This window comes from Poecilia mexicana, unplaced genomic scaffold (genome assembly GCF_051168715.1).
Source record: "Poecilia mexicana isolate PSO_F unplaced genomic scaffold, ASM5116871v1 scaffold_10, whole genome shotgun sequence".
Lineage (NCBI taxonomy): Eukaryota > Metazoa > Chordata > Actinopteri > Cyprinodontiformes > Poeciliidae > Poecilia > Poecilia mexicana.
This window is the reverse complement of record NW_028263379.1, coordinates 11,932,055-11,941,401: the sequence shown is the minus strand read 5'-3', so window position 1 is coordinate 11,941,401 and position 9,347 is coordinate 11,932,055. Positions and strand designations below refer to the sequence as shown.

Sequence of the window (9,347 nt, the reverse complement as noted above, 5' to 3'; positions counted from 1 at the left end):
GATCTCTACACACAGTCAGCTTCTTCAGCTTTCTGGCAAACGTATTCTGTAACATTTCTAGTCCTTCTTAATAATAAATAAGCTCAACATAATACTTGAAATTTAGAATAAAAGAATGGAATAGAAACAAACTTTATTGTCTCGCAACAAGGAAATTCTGGTGTAAAAGTACTAGATATTAAAACAAGTTCTTAAACGGTTAAAATATATATAATAAACAAGATTAACATTAACAACAAACATAGTTATAATAATAATCTGTACAAAAGTAAAAGTTAAGAAATACTGTGCAGTTATTTGAAATAATCAAATAATTAAAAATATTTCTTACAATCCAAGGAATGTGCAAAAAATAGCACAATGTGTAATAAACATTTATATTTTATTTTAAAATAATATATAAATAATATAATAATAATATAAAATAAAATAATATATTTACTTTAAAAATCCAAATGATGCTATATTTTTACAAGGATCAATAGGATTTTTCAACAAGCTTTCCTTAAAAATCCTCCTTTGTTCAGTGCTTTTATTTTGTTAGCTACTTCCTGTTTGAGGCGTTTAAAAGGTGGCTGCTGCTACCTTGACCTAGGAAAAACCATTTGTCCCTTCAGGAAAGTGATTCTTGGGTTAGTGACGACACTTCCCCCCTCTTGGTGAATCTTCAAAGTTTTCCCCACAATCTCGGCGTCGGGAAGCAGAAAGGGAAACTTTTTTTGTATCTCTTATTTTCCAGCTGTGAACCTAAACTCCAGCATGTCGCCTCCGTCTCGGCGGCTTCAGACGAAGCCAGTGATCACCTGCCTGAAGACTTTCCTCATTTCTTACAGCCTCATTTTCTGGGTGAGTGGCTGGATGAGTAATGGGGTCTGGAATAAAGGAGCAACAATGGGGCTCAAAGCGGCTACCGAGGCTAATGACAGAAAGTCGGAAGGGTTAAAAACAAAATCACTGCACGAGCCAAACATGTTGAACGAAAACAAACGAAACGTTTTAGTCGGTTTTGTTCAGCCACTTGTTGGAAACTCTTCGGCCGTTGGGGAGACACGAAGCAACCGTTAGCTTCTGCGTTTCCAACCGTTGGGGGTGGGGGGGCTGTGATTAGCCTTTACCAACCGAAAGAAACGAGCTGTAGGCATGCTGCTGATGTGATTTAACGCGACTAAACATTATGATCTCCGTATTGTTCAAATGCTCAGCTGAATCGCACACAACGCGAAGCAGCAACACTGATTATTGATTATTCGAATAATCAATCGAATAAAGACTCGGATCACTTGGCTTTGTGTCAGAAACAACTTAACGCCATTTGTTTTACTGACTGAACTTCAAAATACAAGACGTAAAACTCTCCAATGTTCTAAATATTTGAAGAAGATATAAGTGTAGCCTTACTGTGAACGGTTGGCAATGTATTGAAAATGATGGCTAACTACACCTAACTCACAGTTTTATGGTGGGTAGTCCTGTTGGAATACAATGTTTAAACTGAGGAAGTAGTTAAAATGATGCCTTTGCAATTCTATAAAATATGTCTTAAGGAAAATGTTTCTACAGAGGTTCGTCCTTCTTTGTGTTTATAGCCTGTAGAAGTATCTCCCTTAAATTTATGCTGAATTTACTGTTTCCATCCATTGTCATCTTCTTAATCTGGGGTAATCTGGAAGCAGGTTGCTCCCACAAACCTAACTTTTCTAGTCGATTCTTGAAGGGTTTGCAGTTTTTACATGAAATTGTTCGGGAACCACACCGTCTTCATCTTTTCATAAAGTTTACATCAATTTAGATGGTAAAAATATTAAATAGAAAAGCAAATTCCCGAAATGTACATGTTGTGGTGCTTTTAAATAAATGAAATCTTCAAATGATGCTGAGATGATAGCTTTAGGGTAAAAGGTACAGTATTTAAAAATGATGGATGCTAACGTTTCCTGGTGAATAAAAACCAGCACGTATTAAACTATCAAATTAGGTGGGGTTTTTTTGTTTGTTTTGTTTTTAATAAATGATGGTAGCTGAACACAGAACTAATCAGGGCCTGAAATTCACTGCGGGGTTCAGAGTTTCATACATCGTATAATCGATTCCTGCAAATCTGTTTTTTATATTGTGGGAAATTCCCGCTGCGAGTTACAACAGTGTAAGACCTGCATTCATGCTCTAAGTAATTCCCCCTTTTTAAAAGGTGAATTTCAGAATCTAATACATGCTGTTGGTTCTTTAAAGTAAATCCAATGAAAGACCAAGGGGGATTTATTTCAGACTAAAACTATAGTACAGACTGGAAAAATGGGCAGGGAAGTTTACCTTGCATGTAAAATCATAAATCAAACTTTTACCGACTTTAAAATAGAATAATTGTTCATTTTAAAGCGTGCTCACATTAATGCTTGGCGCTGCTCTGAATAAATTATTTATGAAACTGATCATTTATTTTTACCTTATTACTAAAATAATATGAAAAACAAGTATAACATTTTTTTAGGCAAGGAATTAAGTGTAAAAAATGAGAAATTTCATGTTGGAAATGTAAGTAAAATGGGCAAAATAACATAGTTTGACCATAACAAAGCTAAAGAGTTTTCAGATTTTTGATTGAAGATGTAAGATATGCTTTACATGTTTAGTAAGGTAACTGATTAATTGGTTCATTAATTAGTTGGCTGCAAAACATCAAAATGTTTTTTTGTTGTTTTTCTATAGCCTCACTATGACAGACGGGACAACACTGAGCATCAAGATGCAGAGACAGGAGCTTATTTTCAGAATATTTCTTCTCTAGAAACATCTTAAAACATTTTAAGATGTTTACTTGATTTACACAAGTCTTACAGGTTGAATACCACCCAGTATGTTTACTCGTTTTGTCATGAAGCTTTAAGATCAAAATTTATTCTGAAAATTTGCTATCAAAACCATGAAGATCAGGCGTGTGTGTGTGTGAGTCCTTTTTCATTTAAGGTGACTCGAGTCTTAAGGTTCAGTACAAACATCAGTCCAGGACTTTGTATTCTCATCCAAAGTCATGCTGCGCACAAATGGAAGAAAGTCAGATTGTTCTTAAACCTATAAAGATCAGAGTGAAAGCCTTTAAGCTCCTTAAACATCGTTACTGTTTTACCACCCAGAAAATATGAAACATAAAGGGATTCCAAAGGGAAAAGGACGGCCTCTTTTCTGTTTATTAAGGCTTATGACAGAAGATGAGTTTTGTTTTTATGATGGCCTCTAAAATCTTTTCAGGAGGAAAAAATCAGAAGCGTAAATTAGGGAAAATGGACGCTGGATTTCAGTACAAGAAGCTTAACCCATTTTCAAAACTCGAGTACAGCGTTATCAGGATTTAGGCTTTTTGTTTTCCTCAGGCCAGAACAGCTTAGTTAGCAACATTAACCTTGAAACCTTTGGGCCTAATGATGAGAAACGAGTGAATGAAAAAGGGAAATGTCTTCCTGAAAGATTACATTTTTCCTCTGTCCATAATGATACAGCTAACTATGGAAGTTTGCATTCTGGTTCTGTTTGCTAGTGGAAGCTGAATAAAGTAGGTTGGTTTGAAAACATCATGGCCAAAAGCAACAGCAACAAAGGCTAAAGGCGTAGGAAAATCAGAGCCTGTTTTTGCTCTTGGTGTTAATCTTTGTGCAGATCAAACAAGCAGCTGCTGCTGGCCGAGTTCAGGGCTTTTATCTGGCCATTTATTGCTGCTGGCTGTTTTCAGCCGCTCACACTAACGACTCCGCGCTTTAAAGAAGGAAACATTTAGCTGATAGAACCCCAGGCGGAGGTCAGCGCCTGTCCCAGCTGTGTGCGTCTATTCCTGACCCACAGCGCTCTAATCAGACACCTTGCAGTTCAGGTGACCTCATCCTTTTTCTTTCTGCTCTGAGAAATCCAATCCTGCTTCTGTTTTTTATTTTACTGCGTTTGTTCCCGTGGGAACGGTGTTGATTTGGTACAGGAAATCAATGTTGGAAATAGTTTTTTGTTTTTTCCAGCCTGGATTCTGTTCTCTACGGTTAATAAAAGGGCCCACCGTATCCCTGTCAGGCTGGATGAGCACCTCGGTCGACAAAAATGAATCAAGTTGTGCTTGTGGCTCAGAAAAAAAAAAACACATTTCTGGAGCAAAGACAGAACGCCGCTCGCCTGGTCCTCCATGTTAATCAGACAGCTGCTCAATATTCTGTCAGATGTCTGAAATTCATACAAATCTACGCTTCTAATCGTGTGCCATGTTCAAATTTTAGACCCTGTCACCTCAAAATAATTATTATTCTGTTTAATAAAGATGAGGAGGGCCCAATTTTTTCCTTGATTGCCTATCAAGTAATGAAAAAAACAAGGCAATTTTAAAACCAACTATGATATATTCACAGCATATGTGAAAACCTCAAAGAACTACGAATCAATCAATTAATCGTGATGAATTGATTATTGAATTAACTAATTTAGTAATTGATTAACCATTAACTGGCATATACAGACTCAAAAAAGGCTAATTACTGGGAGCTCAACACTCCCAGCATGTCAGAACTGAACAAAAAGATAAACATTTTGTCTGTACGTCTTATTCAGATCTACTCAAATTACATTCTTAGCTTCACTTGGTTCAAATTCTGAAAAACAGTCAACTTTTGCTGTCCAATTAATAACTAGTTAATCCAAAATATAATCAACAGATCACCCATACATTATATTGATAAGCTGATCAGAAAGAACTTTTCACTGGTTCATGTTAGAAATATTGTTAGCTGCAGAGCATCAATCTTACGCTAACCGGATGCTTTAATTGTTGAATTTTAGGCAATAAAATGTTTATTTAAATATTTCTAATGTAGAAAAAATCCTTAGGTGGTTCAATGAAAAGCCATTTTTTCCAATTAATTAATTGCAGCCCTACGTCATTGCATCTCCACAAGTCGCCATCATGTCATTATTTTATTTATTTACTTTCCTTTGACTGTTAATTCCAGAGCTTTAAAATATTTGATGAACAAGATGCCAAACATGGCTGGATTTTTGCAGGTAAAATGATTGTTGATGTTGTTTTCACTGCGTTAAAATGTCGTCGTCGTCTCGCTCAGTTCACAGGTGTGATCCTGCTGGCTGTCGGGGTCTGGGGGAAGGTCAGCCTGGAGGCCTACTTCTCCCTCGTCTCTGAGGACAGCACCAACGCGCCGTACGTCCTGATCGGGACCGGAGCCATCATTGTTGTCTTCGGGCTGTTTGGCTGCTTCGCCACATGCCGAGGAAGCCCATGGATGCTCAAACTGGTGAGCCAGGAAGTGGAAGGAAAACATTTCCTCTGCGGACCGCTGCGCTCAGCTTACCCACGTTCCCCTCTGTTTTTCAGTACGCCATGTTTCTGACTCTGGTCTTCCTGGCCGAGCTGATAGCAGGAGTTTCAGGTTTCATCTTCCGTCACGAGGTAAATCACTGAAACTGTGGAGTCATTCATGTTCAGCTGTGAAACTGCTTGACGTGTTTTGAATCCATCAGATCAAGGATAAAATCGGCAAGGCTTACGAGAGCGCAGTGATGACGTACAACAGCACAGACAGCAAGAGCAAAGCAGTCGACACCCTGCAGGAAACGGTTGGTGCTGCTCCTCAAACTTTGAATTTTTATGTGTTTCATGAAGGAGATAATCCAGATTAATGAACACCGTCATGTACGTATGCTGGATTTAGCCAAAGAGGCTAATTTTCATCTGTAGTCCATTAGCAGATTGATGGAAGAGATTAAAAGATTACAATTAACATCAGTCCAGTTTATCACCACATTTCAGAAACAAGCTTTTCAATTTGCTTCACATCAGGAAAATGGAAAGAACAAGTCGCCAACTGAAACATTACAGTCGTTACACATCAAGATGTTGCTTAGTGTTTCATTTATATTCATGATAAAGCTGGGTCATCAGTCTGGATTTAAAGGAACTCGGCGTTTCTGCTGTTCAGTTTTCTGGAAGTTTGTTCCAGATTTTGTGGTGCATAGAAGCTGACTGCTGCTTCTCCGTGTTTGGTTCTGGGGATGCAGAGCAGAACCAGAAGATGACCCATCATTTATAACAGATTTCAATGTATAGCCAATGGTTGAGTGAATTACAGTAAACAGTTAAAATAAAAACAAGTCACATCCGTTAAAAAAACATTAATTTAAAAATGCAGTACAGTTTTGATTACCTGTTGACTGCTGCAGAAGGGATTTCCTCTAGGATCGGATTCTGTTGCATGAAGTTTTTTTTTTTTTTTTTTCTGCTTTTTCCAGCTGCATTGCTGCGGCATGAAGAATTTCTCTGACTGGGGGAAAACGGACTACTTCAAAACTCACGGGATTCCTACGAGCTGCTGTAAAACCAACAGCAACAACTGCACTGAAGAGAACCTGAAAAACCTGGGAAGCGCCGGCACAGTGGTGTTCCCTCAGGTGAGTTACCACCAGCTGCAGTCACGATGTTTACTGGAAGCTTTAGATTTATTCTTGTCTGCTTTTCTTTTTGTCAGGGCTGCTTTTCACTGGTGACCAGCATGTTGGAATCCAACCTGGGAGTTATTGCCGGCGTCTCCTTTGGGATTGCTTTCTTCCAGGTTTGTTGCTTTTTCTCCCTCATGTTAAACTGTGTCAAGCTTTTTGTTTCCCCAAATGTGAGATTAAAGCTGCATGTAGCAGTAATGATCATCTTCCTTCCACAGTCATCCTTGGGTATCATTAGTAAGGATTTTTAATTATAACAACTTTCATTAATGGCCACAAAACCTGAATATCCAGACCTTAAAAACATAAAACCTCCTGAAACTGTTTCGTGTAATTAGCCTCAGGGGTGAAAGCTTCCTGATTTCCTTTATATCCAGTATTTAAGGTAACGACTGTTGCATAATTAAATGTTCAAGTTGAACCTGTTTTAAGTGCAACATGTTCAGATTGTCTGGCTCTGCGTGATGCAGTCAGTCAGTGTTCAAAGTTTATTTCTATTGAACGAGTCGACTAAAAGATTGTGCTTATCTTTTATTGAACAACACCTGGAGCATGTTTTCCTATTTCTAATTTTTTTTCCTTTAAAATATTATCTGCCTCAGCAGTGTGTGAGGATGATGCAGTTGGATCATTTTTACAACTTTTCCTTTTCAGTTTCAGCCAAAAGACGCCAAAGAGTCGCAGCTTTAACAGTAGAACCCAAACCGAGGCAGAACAGGAGAAATGTTGAGTAAATGAAGCGGTTTGGGCCCCAAACTCCACCCTAGGGAGGATTAAAAACACTCTAAAACTCTGGCAGTGTTCAGATTTCTGCTTCAGTTTTCTCAGCATTGTTCCTGAACGATTTCATCCAGCTCAGCCATTTCTTGTGCGCATTTCCTCATCAGGGAACCTTAATGGAGATTACATCCTCAGATGCTAATCAGTTCTTTGATCCTCCATTTTAAACGGCGAAACCAGATCAAAACGGCATTAATCTCAGATTGTTTCATGGTTAAAAACACAAACTGGGAGGAAATTTGAGGCAAAATGAGTTTTAAATGAGCTGCGTTGATCTGACTTCCAGCAGCCGGAAACATGGAGAGTCAGAGATTAGATTGGGATTACAGTCACCTTTTAAAGGTATAATTTGATTATTTTGTAGCTATTAAGCTCTCAATATGAATTAAGACCAGTTTTAACTCAAGTTTAGAGTAATTCACACATTTTAATAACTGAAACTGAATTCAAACTTAAAATCTGTGACTGTCTTCCATGATAATCTGACTTTCTGAATATTCAGATGCATGAAATTCATAAAAAATATAAGCTTTTTAATACTGTGCCATTATCAAATTTTATATTTTGTTCCTTGAAAATAATTATTGGGTACAGAAAAGTTAAATTTTCATTTGATTGTCTTTAATTAATGATCAGATGATCAAATGCTAAAACATTTTAAAAACTTTCACTGGATGAAGACTAGCGAACCAGTTCGTCTTCGAACCAGTTCGTCTTCGAACCAGTTCATCATCTTTGAACCAGTTCCACATTAAATGAATGGAGATGAGCATTTCTAACATTTGAAACAAAATGGCTTCTTTCTTCAGACCTGTTTGCATTGAGACAGTTAAACATTTCTAGGCATAGTCGTAAATCTGATTACATTTTTTAATGGATTGATGGTTCTGGTTTGAACTGAAACTAATTAAACTAATTAAAGCTTACTTGCTCCGTCCATAATTAGGCCAGTAACAGCAGCGGTGTTATCAGGTTAAATGTGCTGACAGTCGCTCATCTGGTTGTAAATTTACAGCAGGGTCAAAGTTGAACGTCGTTCCAAGAACGCAGCAGGTCATAATATTAACTCGGGTCTCTGTGAAAGTTATGAATCTGAAGCTTTCAGTTTAGTATGAGCTGCAGGAGCCAGATAAATGTTTGATTTTTTTTTTTTCCCCTCAGGTCATTGGGATTTTCCTGGCCTGCTGCTTGTCTCGCTACATAACCAACAACCAGTATGAGATGGTCTAGCAGTCACCTGTGACAGGTACGGCTTTATTGGCTTCACTTCCTCTTTCTCTTGACCACGCTGCCCTCGTTCATCTGTTTGTCGTCTCTGTTTGCAGGTGACGGCTGGGCAGCTGCAGCTGCAAACTGAGCTCAGATTTTAATGTTGTATAAATGTGTTAGTTTCATTTTTAGGGAGCAAAACTGACAGCTTCTGCTTTTACTGTCTCACCAGCAGAGCGAACGCATTACAGGGACGACACCTGACCAAAACAAAGGGACCTACATGTTTCTGTTACTCACTCCAGTTTGGCTGTCATTATGTAGTTAACTTAATATTTGTGTTTCCTGTCCTTCAACTGCCTTGTTTTTCACTAATAAGCTTGATCTAGTGTATAGAAAATCTTCAGCGCCACTTGTGTCTTTACATGTGAATCTAATTGGAGTCGGAGAGATCGCTGCTGTGGATGAATTATGTGGAAGAGAAACGGTGTGTGGGCCAGTGCTGATGAACAGCAGCCATTATGTGCCAATCCAGCCGCTCCGATGACTCTGTGTTCAGTGTTGATGTTCTTTGGATGCATGTGGAAAAAATAAAGATGAAATCTGATATCTTTGATGGGCCGTGGTGTCTGGATGTGTCTGCTCAGCCGTTTCCTCCCGAGGTCGTGATAAAAACACAAAATAATATAAACTAAATGAGTTTAGTTTAAGTTTGAGGTCATTAGTTGGTGGAAAACTTGAATATTTCCACCAACTCAACCTGTCTATTATTAGAAACACTTTTTATACATACATTCCTAAGAAAAAAATTTATTTGCTCCTTTAATTCATATTTTAAATGTCTTTTAGAGGTGAGTATTTATCGTATCGTTAATTAT

At 38.0% G+C, this 9,347-nt stretch overlaps 1 protein-coding gene across 1 annotated transcript; it reads left to right on the top strand.

The window, feature by feature from the left end:
- Window positions 1–599: 599 nt before the first annotated feature.
- On the top strand, window positions 600–9,083 carry tspan6 (tetraspanin 6). The gene is made up of 8 exons (XM_088009416.1): window positions 600–846; window positions 5,091–5,279; window positions 5,360–5,434; window positions 5,506–5,601; window positions 6,274–6,432; window positions 6,510–6,593; window positions 8,422–8,506; window positions 8,586–9,083. The coding sequence occupies exons 1-7, from the start codon at window positions 760–762 to the stop codon at window positions 8,488–8,490; spliced, it is 759 nt and encodes a 252-aa protein (XP_087865542.1). The 5' UTR covers window positions 600–759; the 3' UTR covers window positions 8,491–8,506; window positions 8,586–9,083.
- Window positions 9,084–9,347: the final 264 nt, after the last annotated feature.

Bases quoted from the DNA above. Each gene is read 5' to 3' on its own strand.
- tspan6 (XM_088009416.1), top strand. From the start codon at position 760: ATGTCGCCTCCGTCTCGGCGGCTTCAGACGAAGCCAGTGATCACCTGC. The intron at 847-5,090 runs GTGAGTGGCTGG...CGTCTCGCTCAG, and splicing joins CTTACAGCCTCATTTTCTGG to TTCACAGGTGTGATCCTGCT. The intron at 5,280-5,359 runs GTGAGCCAGGAA...TCTGTTTTTCAG, and splicing joins GCCCATGGATGCTCAAACTG to TACGCCATGTTTCTGACTCT.